A 17,206-nucleotide genomic window follows, 5' to 3' on the forward strand; every position below is an offset into this window, starting at 1 on the left:
GGCTGTGGAGGGTGATCCATCATTCCCAGCAAAAAAAAAAAAAAAAAAAAAAAAAAGGAAAATTCAGCGTTTGTTCCCAGGCTGGGCCTTGGCCTCATCCGTCCTCTCCTGACAGATGGGATTCCCAGGATGGGACTCTCGGGATGGATTTGGGATGGGATTCCTAGGATGGATAGAGATTGGGATTCCCAGGATGGATGCAGCATGGGATTCCCGGGATGGGATTCCTGGGATGGATTCAGGGTGGCATTCCCAGGATGGACACAGGATGGGATTCCCGGGATGGGATTCCCGGGATGGGATTCCCGGGATGGGATTCCCAGGATGGGATTCTGGATGGCATTCCCGGGATAGATTCTGGATGAGATTCTCAGGATGGATTCTGGATGGGATTCCCGGGATGGACACGGGATGGGATTCCCAGGATGGGATTCCTGGGATGGACACGGGATGGGATTCGCAGGATGGATTCAGGGTGGTATTCCCAAGATGGGATTCCCAGGATAGGATTCCCAGGATGGACATGGGATGGGATTCCTGGGATGGGATTCCCAGGATGGGATTCTGGATGGCATTCCCGGGATAGATTCTGGATGAGATTCTCAGGATGGATTCTGGATGGGATTCCCGGGATGGACACGGGATGGGATTCGCAGGATGGATTCAGGGTGGTATTCCCAAGATGGGATTCCCAGGATAGGATTCCCAGGATGGACATGGGATGGGATTCCTGGGATGGATTCCAGATGGGATTCCCAGGATGGGATTCAGGATGGGATTCCCAGGATGGGATTCAGGATGGGATTCCCAGGATGGATTCAGGGTGGCATTACCAGGATGGACATGAGATGGGATTCCCGGGATGGGATTCCCAGGATGGATTCAGGGTGGTAATCCCAGGATGGGATTCCCGAGATGGATTCTGGATGGGATTCCCGGGATGGACACGGGATGGGATTCCCGGATGGATACAGGATTGATCCTCTTGTCCCTTTCATCCCTGTCTGGAGCTGCCCCACTTTTGGGGAGCCCCAGGAGAGGCTGTGGGGGCCACAGTGGAGTTGGGTTGATTGTTCCACTTCTGGAATTGAATAATCATTAATTAATTAATAATTAATAACTATTCTTTGAAGAACTGACAAAAGGAAAGAAATGTTGCAAATTCACGGCCTGGATTCTGCCCAGAGGGCCCCGGTGTGGGGGGAGTTGATCATACAGATTGTGCCTGGAATGGGATGGGGTCAGTCCAGGGATGGGCCGTGCTGGAGATGCTGGGAGGTGACACCGATGCCACAGGAGTGACACGACACCTGTCACATCTTCCCAAGCTCAAGGGCGTTTCCCCATCCTGCTTTTGAGGGCCACCTCCCCGGGGTTTTGAGGGCCACCTCCCCGGGGTTTTGAGGGCCACCTCCCCGGGGTTTTGAGGGCCACCTCCCCGGGGTTTTGAGGGCCACCTCCCCGGGTTTTGAGGCCATCTCCCCGGGTTTGAGGCCATCTCCCCGGGTTTGAGGGCTTTTCCCTGCCCCAGTTTTGAGGCCATCTCTCCAACTTTGAAGGTTTCTCCCCATCCCAGGTCGATGGCATTTCTTCATCCCAGGTTTGAGGACACCTCCCCAGTTTCGAGGAATTCTCCTCATCCCAGGGTCAAGGGTGTTTCCCATCCCAGGTTTGATGGTTTATTCACAGGTTTCGGGACTTCTTCCCATCCCAGGTTTGATGGCATCTCCCCACCTTTGATGGCATCTCCCAGTCCCACCTAAAAAAATGTTTTTGAGGGCATCTCCCCACCTTTGAGGGCATCTCCCAATCCCAGTTTAAGGCTGTTTTTGAGGGCATCTCCCAATCCCAGTTTAAGGCTGGTTTTGAGGGCATCTCCCCACCTTTGAAGGCATCTCCCAGTCCCAGTTTAAGGCTGGTTTTGAGGCCATCTCCCCAGCCTTGAGGGCATCTCCCAGTCCCAGTTTAAGGCTGTTTTTGAGGGCATCTCCCAGTCCCAGTTTAAGGCTGTTTTTGAGGGTATCTCCCCCCCTTTGAAGGCATCTCCCAGGGTCAAGGCCAATTCCCTCACCTCAATCCCATCTTCCCACACTCCACCTTTGACGCCACCTCCCCAAATTTATGACCACCTCCCCATCCACCCATCCCCACCTTCCTGACCCCAGATATCTCCTTCCCTGGGCAGGAATGGACCCGGCCACCACCTCCAAGAGCAACCACTGCCTGGACGCGGCCAAGGCTTGCAACCTCAACGACAACTGCAAGCGCCTGCGCTCGGGCTACATCTCCACCTGCAGCCGGGAGCTGTCGGCCACCGAGCCCTGCAACCGCCGCAAGTGCCACAAGGCCCTGCGCCAGTTCTTCGACCGCGTGCCCGGCGAGTTCACCTTCCGCCTGCTCTTCTGCTCCTGCAAGGACCCGGCGTGCGCCGAGCGCCGCCGCCAGACCATCGTCCCCTCCTGCTCCTACGAGGACAAGGACAAGCCCAACTGCCTGGACCTGCGCGGCGCCTGCCGGGCGGATCACCTGTGCAGGTAAAGGGCACGCCGTGGGGGTCCTGTGGCGTGGGTCAGGTGTTGTGTCACCTCCCTGGGGTTGGTGTTATTGCCTGGTCATCGGTGTCACCTTCCTGGCATTGGTGTCACCCCCTGGCCATTAGTGTCACTTCCCTAGCACTGGTGGAACCTTCCTGGTCATCAGTGTCAGCCCCTGGCATTGGTGTCACCTTCCTGGTCATCAGTGTCACCTCCCTGGCATCAGTGTCATCTTCCCGGTCATCAGTGTCAGCCCCCAGCCATCAGTGTCACCCTGCTGGCATTGGTGTCACTCTCCTGGCATTGGTGTCATTGCCCAGGCCATCAGTGTCACCTTCCGGCCTCAGTGTCACCCCTTGGCATCAGTGTCACCTCCCTAACACTAGTGGCACATTCCCAATCACTAGTGTCCCCCTCCTGGCATTGGTGTCCCCCTCCTGGCATTGGTGTCATTGCCCTGGTCATCAGTGTCACCTCCCTAGCATTGGTGTCACTGCCTGGTCATCAGTGTCACCCTGCTGGCATTGGTGTCACCCAGGCATTCTGTGGGCTTCTCCCACAGCCCATGGGTCAGGTGTTGGTGTCACCACCTGGCCATCACTGTCACCTCCCTGGCATTGTTGTCACCCAGGCATTCTGTGGCTTCTCCCACAGCCCAGGTGTTGGTGCCACTCTGACTTGGCACTGGTGCCACATCCCCAGCCTTGGTGTCACCCACCCCAGTATTGGTGCCACCTCCCAAAATAAGTGTCACGCCCTGGGCATCAGTGTCACCCCCTGGCATTGGTGTCACCTGGGCACTCTGGGAGCTTCTCCTGGCATGGTCCTGGCACCGATGTCACCCTCCCAGCATCGGTGTCACCCTCCTGGCATCAGTGCCATCCCCCAATATCGGTGTCACTGCCCTAGCATTGGTGTCCCCCTCCTGGCATCGGTGTCAACCCCTGGCTTCAGTGTCACTTCCCTGCCCCTAGTGCCACCTGGGCACTCTGGGGGTTTCTCCTGGCACCATCCCAGCATCAATGTCACCTTCCTGGCATTGGTGCCACCCCCCACTATCGGTGTCACTACCCTGCCATTGGTGTCACCGTCTTGGCATCAGTGTCATCCTCCCAGCATCGGTGCCACCCCTCTGGCATCAGTGTCTTCCTCAGTATCAATGTCACCCCCCAGGCTCTGTTTTCCCCTGCGTTTGGCTCTGGAAGTGCCACTGGGACAATGCCCTGGGGACATCCAGGGGACAGATCCCAGGGATGGAACTGCGTCCCCCCAAACTTTCCCCGGCTGCCGAATTCCCGCTGTTTCCCCCTTGGCAGTGCAGAGCTGGGCACTGACACTCCTGCTTCTGCCACCCGTTTGTCACCGGGCACGACCCCTCCTGTCCCCCTCGGGAGCCGGATCCGCTTCCCGACGGCCCCGGCTCCCTCCAGGAGCGGGATCTTCTCCCGTCAAGGTGATGGAGCTTCCCGGCGCTCAGCAGGGAAATAAATGCGAGCTCCGGGTCTTCCTTGGGCTGCGAGCGGAGATGTTTGAAATGTGGGAATGTGGCTTTTTATCAAAAAGTAATCCAAGGAGCCGGTGGCCATGAATAAAAGATACCCGGGAATGGCAGCTCCTCTCCATCAGCGCGCTCCGAGGCGGATGCTGCCGACGGATCCGCGCTCCGAGAGGGATAACGGGGCCGGGAGAGCCGGGGGGGCTGCAGAGGCCACGAGCTTTAATTCCTGCATGGAATGAAATCCCCACACAAGGAGGGAAAGTGGGAAAGGGGGAAGGGGCGGCAGCTGCTGGGAGGGTTTGTTCTCTCCAAGGTGGAAATGTGGTTTTTTGGGAGAAGCGTGGGAGAGCCGGGATGGGGGCTCTTGCTCTGGAAAATGCCCAAATCTGGGATTTATTTGTGTTGGTTTTGCTGGAACCTCAGGGATTTTTTTTACTTGGGATGGGGCATGGATGCATTCCTTGGATCTGGGTTTTCAGGATAAAATCCCATCCTATCCGCTCCCCTCTGGCATGTCCAGCTGGGAATGATGGGACACGAAACCCCTGTGTCCCCTCATCCTGGGGAACAAGGCAGGGGCCATGGGATTTCCCATTTTCCATGAGTTTATCCAGTCAAAACTCCTCCTGATTCCAGAGGACAAGGCAGGGCCATAGGATTTCCCATTATCCAGGAATTTATCCAGCCCAAACTCCTCCTGATCCCAGAGGACAAGGCAGGGCTGGGCTGTGCCGTGGGATTTCCCATTATCCAAGAGTTTACCCTCCCAAAACTCTTCCTGATCCCAGAGGACAAGGCAGTGCCATGGGATTTCCCATTATCCAGGAATTTATCCAGCCCAAACCCCTCCTGATCCTGGAGGACCAGGCAGTGCCATGGGATTTCCCATTATCCAGAAGTTTACCCTCCCAAAACTCTTCCTGATCCCAGAGGACAAGGCAGGGCCATGGATTTCCCATTATCCAGAAATTTATCCAGCCCAAACCCCTCCTGATCCTGGAGGACCAGGCAGTGCCATGGGATTTCCCATTATCCAGAAGTTTACCCTCCCAAAACTCTTCCTGATCCCAGAGGACAAGGCAGGGCCATGGATTTCCCATTATCCAGAAATTTATCCAGCCCAAACCCCTCCTGATCCTGGAGGACCAGGCAGTGCCATGGGATTTCCCATTATCCAGAAGTTTACCCTCCCAAAACTCTTCCTGATCCCAGAGGACAAGGCAGGGCCATGGATTTCCCATTATCCAGAAATTTATCCAGCCCAAACCCCTCCTGATCCTGGAGGACCAGGCAGGGCCATGGGATTTCCCATTATCCAGGAATTTATCCAGCCCAAACCCCTCCTGATCCTGGAGGACCAGGCAGTGCCATGGGATTTCCCATTATCCAGGAATTTATCCAGCCCAAACTCCTCCTGATCCTGGAGGACCAGGCAGGGCCATGGGATTTCCCATTTTCCATGAGTTTCTCAATCCCAGCCCGATGCTCATCCCGATCTGACAGGGGCCTGGCGAGTCTCTGGAGCCAGAGCAGATCCCAATTGCTCCCAGAGCCGGAGGTGACAGGAGATGAGATAATTCTCCTGCCAGAGTAATTAACCTGCCAGGGTAATTAATTAACCCTCCTGGCTCAAATCCCAATGAAGGAAAACCCTCTCTGGCGGGATAGGATTTTCCAGAGGGATTTTTCCTGCGTGGAGATCGATCCAGGGGCTGCTGCTCCTGTAGGACCGAAGAATTCCACACTGAAAAAACCCAGAATAATTGGAGGGGAGGAAAAATGAATATTCCAGCATGGAAAACAGCCCTTCCAGAGCTTTTCCTGCCTCTCTGTGCTGTTTTCCAGCTGTGTGGAGCTGCTGGGGTTGGACACCAGCCCTGTCCCCTCGGTCACAAAGGTCACAAGAAGCCACCAGCTGCTCCATCCTGCCGGGAATGGCTCTGCCTGTGGAATGTTCTGGGTGCAGGAGGGGTTTGACCCTTCCCTGCTGTCCTTCTGAAGGCACAGAGGGTCTGGGATGTCCCTCCTTGTGTCCCCTCAATGACTCAGATCTGGGCGAGGGGACAGGATCTTTGGAGGGCAGGATCTGGTTTATCCTGGGCTGAAATCTCAGGATTTTTGCTCTGCACAAATCCATTCCAACGGCCTTGACCCGGCCTCAAATCCCATGGGAGCTGCCCCAGGACTCCGGGAGCAACTCAGCTGTGATTTGTGCAGCTTGGGAAGATTTTTCCCAGCTTTTCCCAGCTCAGGAAGCTTCCCCCACCTTTTCCTATCACCTTTTTCCCCCATCACCTATTCCCCCCCTCACCTTTTTTTCCCCTCACCTTTTTTTCCCCTCACCTTTTTTTCCCCTCACCTTTTTTTCCCCTCACCTTTTTTTCCCCTCACCTTTTTTTCCCCTCACCTTTTTTCCCCCCTCACCTTTTTTCCCCCCTCACCTTTTTTTCCCCCCTCACCTTTTTTTCCCCCCTCACCTTTTTTTCCCCCCCTCACCTTTTTTTCCCCCCTCACCTTTTTTCCCCCCTCACCTTTTTTCCCCCCTCACCTTTTTTCCCCCCTCACCTTTTTTCCCCCCTCACCTTTTTTCCCCCCTCACCTTTTTTCCCCCCTCACCTTTTTTCCCCCCTCACCTTTTTTTCCCCTCACCTTTTTTTCCCCCTCACCTCTTTCCCCCTCACCCCTCACCCTTTCCCCCACCTTTCCCCCACCTTTCCCCCACCTTTCCCCCACCTTTCCCCCACCTTTCCCCCACCTTTCCCCCACCTTTCCCCCACCTTTCCCCCACCTTTCCCCCACCTTTCCCCCACATTTTCCCCATCTTTCCCCCACCTTTCTCCCATCTTTCCCCACTCACAGGGGCCTGACAAAGTCCAGGAGTTTTTGTGGCTGATTGCAAGGGACAGGTTTTAGCTCCCGGAATACAAAAACCTTTGGCAAAGCACAAACCTCAGCGAAGGGGAAAGGGAAGGGAAGGGGAGAAAAGAGCTGATTTCAGCAGCTGCAGCTCGCTGGATTTTTCATCTTGCATCAGCAAGTCGGGAGCACAAATAATCTGCTCTTACACGCTCCAGTGGTGCCGGTGCCGGAGAAATTCCCAGCCTCCACTGGCTGGAGCTCCTCAGCATCCAAAGAGGGAATGTTGGGTCATTTCCAGGATTTTTATCCCAGTTTTTGGTGTGTTTAAATCCAGGGGGGTGAGGGATGCTCCCTCTTACAGGACATTTGAGTGTCAAGGGTTTTGTCCTAAGTGGGGATGTTGCAACATTTCCAGAATTTTTCTATCCCATTTTTTGTTGTGTTTAAATCCAAGGGAAGTCAAGGATACTCCCTCTTACAGCACATTTGTGTGCCAAGGATTTTCATTGGGGTTGGAGCATCCACAGTGGGGTTGTTGGGTCATTTCCAGGATTTTTATCCCAGTTTTTGGTGTGTTTAAATCCAGGGGGGTGAGGAATGCTCCCTCTTACAGGAGGTTTGTTTGTCAAGGATTTTGATTGGGGTTGGAGCATCCAAAGTGGGGATGTTGAGTCATTTCCCAGATTTTTATCCCAGCTTTTGATGTGTTTAAATCCAGTGAGGTGAGGAATGCTCCCTCTGACAGGACATTTGAGTGTCGAGGGTTTTGATTAGGATTGGAGCATCCAAAGTGGGGATGTTGGATCATTTCCCTGATTTTTTTTATCCCACTTCTTTGTGTGTTTAAATCCAGGGGGTGAGGGATGCTCCCTCTTACAGGACATTTGTGTGCCAAGGATTTTGATTGGGGTTGGGCTGGACCTCTCCAGCATCCAAAGTGGGGATATTGGGTCATTTCCAGGATTTTTTATCCCACTTTTTGGTGTGTTTGAGCCAAGGGGTATCAGGGATGCTCTTCCTCCTGGGATATTTGTGTGAAGAGATTTTGGCCAAGATTGGACTGGAGCTCCTCAGCATCCAAAGTGGGGATGTTGGGTCATTTCCAGGATTTTTATCCCAGTGTTTGTTATGTTTAAATCCAGGGGGGTCAGGGATGCTCCCTCCTACAGGATGTTTGTTTGCCAAGGATTTTGATTGGCGTTGGAGCATCCAAAGCTGGATTTTGACTGGTGTTGGAGCATCCAAAGCTGGATTTTGATTGGCATTGGAGCATCCAAAGCTGGATTTTAATTGGGGTTGGAGCATCCAAAGCTGGTTTTTGATTGGGGTTGGAGCATCCAAAGCTGGATTTTGGTTGGGGTTGGAGCATCCAAAGTTGGATTTTGATTGGTGCTGGAGCATCCAAAGCTGGATTTTGGTTGGGGTTGGAGCATCCAAAGCTGGATTTTGATTGGCGTTGGAGCATCCAAAGCTGAATTTTGATTGGCGTTGGAGCGTCCAAAGCTGAATTTTGATTGGCGTTGGAGCGTCCAAAGCTGAATTTTGATTGGCATTGGAGCATCCAAAGCTGAATTTTGATTGGCGTTGGAGCGTCCAAAGCTGAATTTTGATTGGCGTTGGAGAATCCAAAGCTGGATTTTGATTGGCATTGGAGCATCCAAAGCTGGATTTTGGTTAGGGTTGGAGCATCCAAAGCTGGATTTTGATTGGGGTTGGAGCATCCAAAGCTGGATTTTGATTGGGGTTGGAGCATCCAAAGCTGGATTTTGATTGGGGTTGGAGCGTCCAAAGCTGGATTTTGATTGGGGTTGGAGCATCCAAAGCTGGATTTTGATTGGCATTGGAGCATCCAAAGCTGGATTTTGATTGGGGTTGGAGCATCCAAAGCTGGATTTTGATTGGCGTTGGAGCATCCAAAGTTGGGTCATTTCCCAGATTTTTATTTCCGGTTTTAAATCCAGGGGGGGTCCGGGATGCTCCCCCTCTTGGGATATTTTTGCATCGAGCATTTTGGACAGGTTTGGGCTGGATTTTGGCTGGGGAAGGAGGGAGGGGATCCGGGATGGATGGAGCACCAGACACGGGAGGGAACGCTGCTCCGGGCGCGGCCGTTGTTCGGCGCAGACAAACGCCGCCCGTAATGGATGTTCCCTTGATAAACAGCAGCTCAACTTCTCATTACTCCCTGTAATGAGAGCCTGCCTGGGAAGAAGAAGGAGCAGGGAAAAATTGCTCCAGGATTTAAAGGGAGCTGGGAGAGCTCGGGTTTGGAGGGGAGTGGAGGAGTCTCCAAACCCGGTTTGGGAAATCTGTGAAAATCCCCAAATTTGGTGGATTTTGAAGTGGAGGGGCAGCACTGGAGGGTCCCCCGTGTGTGGAGGTGGCCGAGGAAGCAGAAAAGAAGGAGCAGGGGAAAATTCTTCCAGGATTTAATGGGAGCTGGGAGAGCTTGGGATTGGAGGGGCAGGACATGGAGGAGCCTCTAAACCTGGTTTGGACTGGGAAATCAGCAAAAATCCCCAAATCTGGTGGATTTTGAAGTGGAGGGGCAGCACTGAGGGGGTCCTCCATGTGTGGGGGAGCTTGGGGAAGGAGAAGAGAAGGAGCAGGGGAGGAAGCAGGAGCAGGGAAAAATTGCTCCAGGATTTGATGGGAGCTGGGAAAGCTTAGGTTTGGAGGGACAGGATGTGGAGAAGCCTCCAAACCTGGTTTGGGAGTGGGAAATCAGTGAAAATCCCCAGATCTGGTGGATTTGGAAAGCCGAGGGGCAACCCTGGGGGGGTCCATCACTTGTGGAGGAGGCTGGGGAAGCAGAAAAGAAGGAGCAGGGAAAATTTTCTCCTGGATTTAATGGGAGCTGGGAGAGCTTGGAGAAATCTGGGGAAATCAGTGAAAGTCCCCAAATCTGGTGGGTTTTGAAGTGGAGGGGCAGCACCAGGGGGTCCCTCACATGAGGAGGTGACTGGTGAAGAACAAAAGAAGAAGGAAAAGAAGATGGAACAGGGAAAAATGCTCCAGGGTTTAGTGGGAGCTGGGAGGGCTCGGGTTTGGAGGGGAGTGGAGGAGTCTCCAAACCCGGTTTGGGATTGAGGGATCTCTGACAATCCCTAAATCTGGTGGATTTGGGAAGCAGAGGGGCAGCACTGAGGGGGTCCTCCATGTGTGGAGGAGGCTGGGGAAGGAGAAGAGAAGGAGAGGAAGAAGGAACGGGGAAAAATTTCTCCTGGATTTAAGGAGCTGGGAGAGCTTGGGTTCTGAGGGATAGGATGTGGAGGAGCCTCCAAACCCGGTTTGGGATTGGGAAATCAGTGAAAATCCCCAAATCTGGTGGATTTGGGAAGTGATGGGGCAGCACCAGGGGGGAATCCCTCACTTGCAGAGGCGGCTGAGGAAGAAGAGGAGAAGGGAAAAATTCCTCCTGGATTTAACAGGAGCTGGGAGAGCTTGGAGAAATCCGGGAAAATCAGTGAAATTCCCCAAATCTGGTGGATTTCCAAGCAGAGGGGCAGCACCCGGGGGGGTTCCCCGGCATGAGGAGGAGGCTGGGGGAGGGCTCGGCCCCCTGCGGGCTCGCCGGGCTCTTACCACGAGAATCAGTCAATTCTCGCTGAATAATTAACTCGAGAGGCTTCCCGAGTATTGACTTAATGTGACAGCGAGTCTGTCTTGAGCCGGGCTTTGCTTGTGTAAACACAATCTCCTGTTGGGCTCAGTTAGCGGCTCAATGGGACAGAACGGGCCCGCAATTAAAATCAAACGGTGCCTGCGCTCCGTCCTCCCCTTCCTGGGGAGCTGCAGGGCTCGAGGATGGAAAAAACCCACCCAAAAAAGGCCTTTGAGTCACTGATCTCGGCGCTGGATCAAAACGTGGTGGCCTGAAATGCGCGGGGAGAACAAAATTGTTAATTAGCAACGGCCGACTTTGAGGTTCTGCCCTAATTGTTTTCCCTCTTGCTGGGTTTCCTCTGCTTTGGGAGTTTCTCCCGCGGTTTGTTGTGGGTTTGTGGTTTTTCCTGCCGTGTCCATAGGCCTGAGCAAGGAATTCCAGAGGCTGGAAAAGTCCTCCAGGATCAGAGCCCAACCTTTGCTCCACACTTTGTCCCCAGCCCAGAGCTCTGAGTGTCACCTCCTGGGTTCCTTGGGCACCTCCTGGCATTCCCTGGGCACCTCCAGGGGTTCCTTGGGCACCTTGAGAGGTTCCCTGGGCGCCTCCAGGCCATCCATGGATGCCCCCAGGGGTTCCTTGGGCGCTTCCTGGCGTTCCCTGGACACCTCCAGGTCATCCCTGGACACCTCCAGGGATTCCTTGGGCACCTCCAGGTCATCCCTGGATACCTCAAGGCGTTCCTTGGGCATCTCCAGTGGTTCCTTGGATACCTCCAAGGGTTCCTTGGATACCTCCAGGTGTTTCCTTGGGCATGTCCATGTCATCCCTGGATACCTCAAGGGTTCCCTGGGCACCTCCAGGTCATCCCTGGATACCTCAAGGCATTCTTTGGGCACCTCCAGGTCATCCCTGGATACCTCAAGGCGTTCCTTGGGCATCTCCAGTGGTTCCTTGGGCATCTCCAGGCATTCCCTGGACACCTCCAAGTGTTCCTTGGGCACCTCCAGGGGTTCCTTGGATACCTCCAGGGGTTTCTTGGATACCTCCAGGTGTTTCCTTGGGCATGTCTATGTCATCCCTGGATATCTCAAGGGGTTCTTTGGGCACGTCCAGGTCATCCCTGGACATCTCCAGGTCATTCTTGGGCATCTCCAGGCATTCCCTGGACACCTCCAGGTGTTCCCTGGACACCTCCAGTGATGGAGACTCCAAACCCCCCATGGGCAGCCCCTTCCCAAGCCTGACCCCCTTTCCATGTGGAAATTCCTCTGGAATTGAGGCCGAGAGCCTCAGAACTCCAAGAAAAGATTTCCTTTTTCCCTCCAGCCTCCCACGGCTCAGCCCAGAACTGGTGACTCCTCTCCCCAGACAACTTCTCCTGGATAAAACAAATCCATCCATTGATCTTTTCTCCCCTCCCCTGTGAACTCCTCGCTCGATTTGGCAGCGGGTCATCCACAAAAGCCGACTTTTATTCCAGCTTCCCTCTTTCCTTCAGCTGCTCCCCCTCCCTGGGACTCTTTGAATTTACCTGGGAGCGTTTGAGGGGAATTTTTTTTATTCTCAGCATCTCCCAGCTTCAAAAGAATCCCTCTCCAGCAGGACGGGAATGTTGGGAGGGCGATGCCCAGCGGGATTTTCGTGTCTCGCCGAGTTTTTTCCGTGTTGTCGCAGCTTCCTGAACATCCCCAGCTGGGCAGGAGAGGGGGAGCAGATTTCTCCCAGCTTTTTTTGATTTTTTAAAATTCCCTCAGTCCCCATAAATTGAAAAATTAAAAAAAAAAAAAATCCACCTCTGGAAGAATCCCGGTGTCTTTTCCATGAAATATTCAGGAGCAGGATGCTGTTGGGTTGGATGTGTGCTGAGTTATCACCGCGGCTGGGGGGATGGGAGTATTTAACACTCAATTAAGCACTTGAAAAAATCATTTAAAAAACCCCAAACCCATCCCAAAACCTCCGTGTCTGGTAAATTTTAATGTCAGAGCCAGTGGGGTTTTGAATTCCTGCAGGAAAACAGGGAATGGGAAAGGAGCTGGAGGTGGGTGGGCTCTGTAGGGATGCTTGAAGTCCCCTAAATTTGGGATATGTGCGCTGGGGGTGGGAGGACAGGAATAAAAATCCCCTAAATTTGGGATTTATGCACCTGGGATAAATGCACAGGTACCAAAAGTCCCCTAAATTTGGGATATTGGCACCAGGTGTTTGTGTAGGAATGCACAGAGTCCCTTAAATTTGGGATTTGAGCACTTGGGATAAATGTACAGGTGCACAGAACCCCCGAAATCTGGGATTTATGCACTGGGAATGAAAGGTATGGAATTAAAAAGCCCCTTAAGTCCAGGATTTTTAAGGGGATCCAGGTCCTTGGGAAGTGCCTGGATTTGGGAGCAGGGCCTGTTCAACCCCAGGATCCTTTCCTGGTGCTTTTCCTGCAGGAATCCCAGAGGAGCAGTTTGGAAGCCCCTGATTGGGAATGCAGCCCTTGGAGCAGGTTTGGGATGGCAGATCTGACTGTGTATCCAAAATTAATATTTTTAATCCCTTTTCTTCCACTCCTTTGGGTTTTTTATTGGAGGGGGGGGAGGCAACTCTTAGGAAAATCCTCCTCCATCCCTCATCCAGAGCCAGCCCAGCTCTTCCCAACTTTTCCAAGCCATCCCCACCTGCCTCCTCCAGCTGCCAGCAGCCATTTGGCACCGATCCCTCCTTGTTCCCGCTAAGATGGACTTGGCTCCTTCTCCTTTCCCTTTTTTTCATTTCTTTGGAGCCCTTGAAAGCCAAAACCCGCCGGGCCCAGGCCGAGCTTTTATTCCTGGCAGCGAATCCCATCCAGCGGCTTCCAAAGTCGCCGTGTCCAAGGGGAAGAGTGACATCTGGCTCGGATATTCCTGAAGGATTTCCCAGCTGCATCCTCATGGATTATGAAAGGAATAACATTTGCCTCGGAGGATGCTCCGGGCCGGGAGTGGAGCCCCGGGGAGCAGCGGTGACAAATTTTCCTGGCGCTCCGCGCTGAACTCGCCGCGCTTCCTGCAGGGAATTGACGTCCCTTCGCCTCGGATTTGGGAAGAGAGGGAAATGCTGTCGGAAAGTTTTATTCCTCTCCCGCAGAGAAGCTGGGGAAGGAGCAGGTTTTTGGATTTCTGCCATTCCCACCCTGGAGCTGAGGTCTGGCTGCAGGGAGGATGGAGTGTCCCCAAAAAATAAAAATGCTGGAGAAGTTTTTCTGGGCTTTGTGCAAGGAAAATTCCCTTCCAGGAGTTGAGGATCTGCCCCAGGAGTGGGAGTGGGATGGAGCCTCTCCGCTCTTTGGGGAGTTTTCCATGGGCTGAGTCACAAGGAAGGAAAATAAACATGGAAACAATGCTCCTGGTGGGGAAGTTTTATTTCCAGGAAGAAGGAGAGGGAGAAAGTTTCCTCCTTGCCTCACGCACCACAGCAGAACTGCAGAATCCTGATTTTCCCTGGAATTCCTGCTTCATCCCAAGCTCTTCCTCCTTCCCCGTCCTCCCATCCCCATGAGGGAGCAGCCCCTCAAACCACCCCAATCCCATCCCTTCCCGAGGACATTCCGCTTGTGATTTTGCTGTTCATTGGGATCTGAGGTGTGGATGTGCATGGCCATTCCCAGGATCCTCTTGGAAGCACTTGGATAGCCCAGCTGGAGAGCCTGAATTGCCCTGGAATTTCGCAGCCCGTGTGGGGATGTTGGGAATGGGGCACTTTTATTCCGTTCAAAAATTCCCGCTGGCTGCGGAGTCACTCTGGGATGGAACCGGCGCTGAAATCCCGTTGTTTTCCCACTTTTCTTCCTCTGCAGATCCCGGCTGGCCGATTTCCACACCAACTGCCAGGCCACCTTCCAGTCCCTGACCAGCTGTCCTGGGGACAACTTCCAGGCGTGCCTGGGCTCCTACGCAGGGCTCATCGGTGAGTGCCGGGAGTCGGGATCGGGAATGGCTTTTCCCGCTGGGATTTCATCCCCATTCCCTCCTCCTCGCCAGGCTTTGACATCACCCCCAACTACGTGGACGCCAGCACCACCAGCATCACCATCTCGCCCTGGTGCTCCTGCAAAGGCAGCGGGAATATGGAGGAGGAGTGCGAGAAATTCCTGCGGGATTTCACGGAAAATCCCTGTCTCCGTAAGGCGCTTCCCCGCCCCGCCCCTTTTACCTTGTTCTATCATTCCCATCCTTCCTAAATCTCTCCCGCTGCCAGGAAACGCCATCCAAGCTTTTGGGAACGGCACCGACGTGAACCTGGCTCCCAAAAATCCCAATCCCGCCGCGACGGTGCTGCCGAAGGTGGAGAAGAGCCCGGAGCTGCCGGACGATGTCAACGACAGCAACACCGCCTACGACACGAGCGTCATCAGCACCTGCACCTCCCTCCAGGTGGGGCCCAGGCCCTGCCGCAAACTGGGAGCACTGGTGGGGCTGTGGGACACCGGCCGCATCCCGTGGGATGGGAAAATGTCCTGCGCGGACTCACCCGGGGGCGGGAAGGATCGGGCACTGTCTGAGGAGGGAAATGGGATTCCCCGCCCGCCTCACCCCTCACATGCCAAGGGGGCTCCCTGAGCCCGACTTCTCCTCGTTTGGGAGCTGGAATTCCGTGGTTTTTCAGGAAATCTGGAAAATCTGTGTTGTCTTGCTGAGCGCTGGGCTTGGGCGTCCACGTTTTGTTCCATGGGTGAAAAGGAGTAGGAGGGAAATGGGATTGGGGAATGGCTGGGGACATCCCAGGAATGGGAGAAAAATGGGATTGGGGAATGGCTGGGGATGTCCCAGGAATGGGAAGGAAATGGGATTGGGAAATGTTCCAGAAATGGGAGGGAGATGGGGTTGGGGAATGCCCCAGGAATGCAGGGAAATGGGATTGGGGAATGGCTAGGGATGTCCCAGGAATGGGAAGGAAATGGGACTGGGGAATGTTCCAGAAATGCAGGGAAGTGGGATTGGGGAATGGCTGGGGATGTCCCAGGAATGCAGAGGAGTAGAATGGGGACTGGTGGCGTATCCCAGCATTCCAGACAGGATTCCAGGCAGGATTCCTGGCAGGATCACAGTGGCAGTGGGGCAGGATCCACAGAAGCCCCTGGGCTCCTTGTGGAGATGGGATGAGCCGTTCCCAAATCTCCCTGTGCTCCATCACCTGCTCCAAGCTGATTCCCACAGGGAAATTCAGGGTCCCAAACCAGCTCCAGGGGCACATTCCTCCCCTAACCATTCCCAATTTCTCCTGCCAGGAACAAGGCCTGAAGCCCAACAAATCCAAGGAGCAGAGCTTGTGCTACTCCCAGGTACTTGGAGGATCCCGGGGCTGGGAATCTTTCCCAAAGCAAACAGCTTGGGAATGCCATCTGGGAGGTGTTTCCCAACTTTGGGATGCTTTTCCCTAAAACTCCACTCCCATCCCTCCTCGCCAGGCCCAGCTGACCACGGATGTGATGCCGGACCAGAAGACTTTCATGGATCCCAAGGCGGGGAGCAGTCGGCAGCGGGAGAGCCGGATCCTGCTCCTCATTCCCGTCCTGATCCCGGCGCTGGGGCTATAGAGGGGCGGGAAGGAGCGGCCGGTGGGACGGGGACACTCAGACCAGTGCCACCAGTGCCACCAGTGCCACCAGTGCCCACCGCTGCCGCCCTTGTGCCAGAGACTGGAACGCTCCCAAATCCCGGGAATGCCGAGCTATGGAGAGGCAGGAGGAGCCTTCACCACGCTGGGAAACTTTGGTGGTTTTCTTCCTACTTTTCATTTTTCCCGTTTTTTTGGGGGATTTTTTTTTTTTTTGGTCTTTTCTGGGTTGATTTTCCAGAGCGGCTCCTGGGAAAACTGCTTGGAAAGGGCCTGGAATGGGGGTCTGGAGCTGCCAGTGGAGACAGGGAGGGGGAAAAAGTCAGAGAAAGGTTTTGGGAAAGGTGAATTTCAGGATTCTTTGCACTGGGGTGGCCACAGGGACAACAAGGATTCTGCATGGGAACATCCCGGAGGATGGAGGCGCCATCGGGACCCACCTGGAGGGGACTCCCACAGCTCTTCCTGTTGGTTTTTGGGGGATTTTGGTTGGGATTTTTCTTCGGAGACATTCCGAATGGAAGAGAAAAGAAACTGGTGTGAAACGTGTGAGGTTGTGCTGATGTTTTCAATCATTCCAGGGGAAGAGGTTCCATTTTTTTTTAATTTTTTTGTTTTTATTTGGAGTTTGGGTTGGGAGTGGAATTTGACCCATCCAGGGTTGGAATTCCCTATTTTCCCTCTCCACTTTATTTCCTATATACATATAACATATGGATATTCCCATATACATAACCCTACCCATGCTGTGGCTTTTTAATTCCCATTTTTCCCTTTATTTTCCCTCTTTTTTTTTTTTTTTATTTTTTTTTATTTTTTTAAATCCCTCTGATTCCCGCAACAACTTCCAAATGTATTCTTGGAAAATTTATTTTTTTTAACGATGTCTATAATGGAAAAAAAGAAAAACCAAAATAAACCAAGGAGAACAAACCAAGGAATGAAACAGCCCTAAAATCCAGGATTCCATAAAAATCCCCATATCTGGGGGCAGGGTGGAAAATGGGGAACCCTTCAGCTGCAGGAATGCCAAGATTTGGGTTGGAAATCAGCAATTCCCAGCTTTTTTTTCCTGCAGGAGACAAAAAACAGGAAAAAATTCCCAAGGAGCTGCCACATTCCCAT

General features: G+C 53.5%; 1 protein-coding gene across 1 annotated transcript in view; it reads left to right on the forward strand.

The window, feature by feature from the left end:
* GFRA2 (GDNF family receptor alpha 2) overlaps positions 1–16,630 on the forward strand; it is a 31,169-nt gene extending 14,539 nt beyond the window's left edge. Inside the window, exons 4-9 of the mRNA XM_059870661.1 lie at positions 2,186–2,534; positions 14,322–14,431; positions 14,506–14,646; positions 14,723–14,898; positions 15,753–15,806; positions 15,933–16,630. Coding sequence (XP_059726644.1) covers positions 2,186–2,534; positions 14,322–14,431; positions 14,506–14,646; positions 14,723–14,898; positions 15,753–15,806; positions 15,933–16,061 — 959 coding nt within the window. The 3' untranslated portion in view covers positions 16,062–16,630. The remainder of the gene's footprint in view (positions 1–2,185; positions 2,535–14,321; positions 14,432–14,505; positions 14,647–14,722; positions 14,899–15,752; positions 15,807–15,932) is intronic.
* The last annotated feature ends 576 nt before the right edge of the window (positions 16,631–17,206 follow it).

Source organism: Haemorhous mexicanus, chromosome 30 (assembly GCF_027477595.1).
Source record: "Haemorhous mexicanus isolate bHaeMex1 chromosome 30, bHaeMex1.pri, whole genome shotgun sequence".
In the NCBI taxonomy this organism is placed as follows: Eukaryota; Metazoa; Chordata; class Aves; order Passeriformes; family Fringillidae; genus Haemorhous; species Haemorhous mexicanus.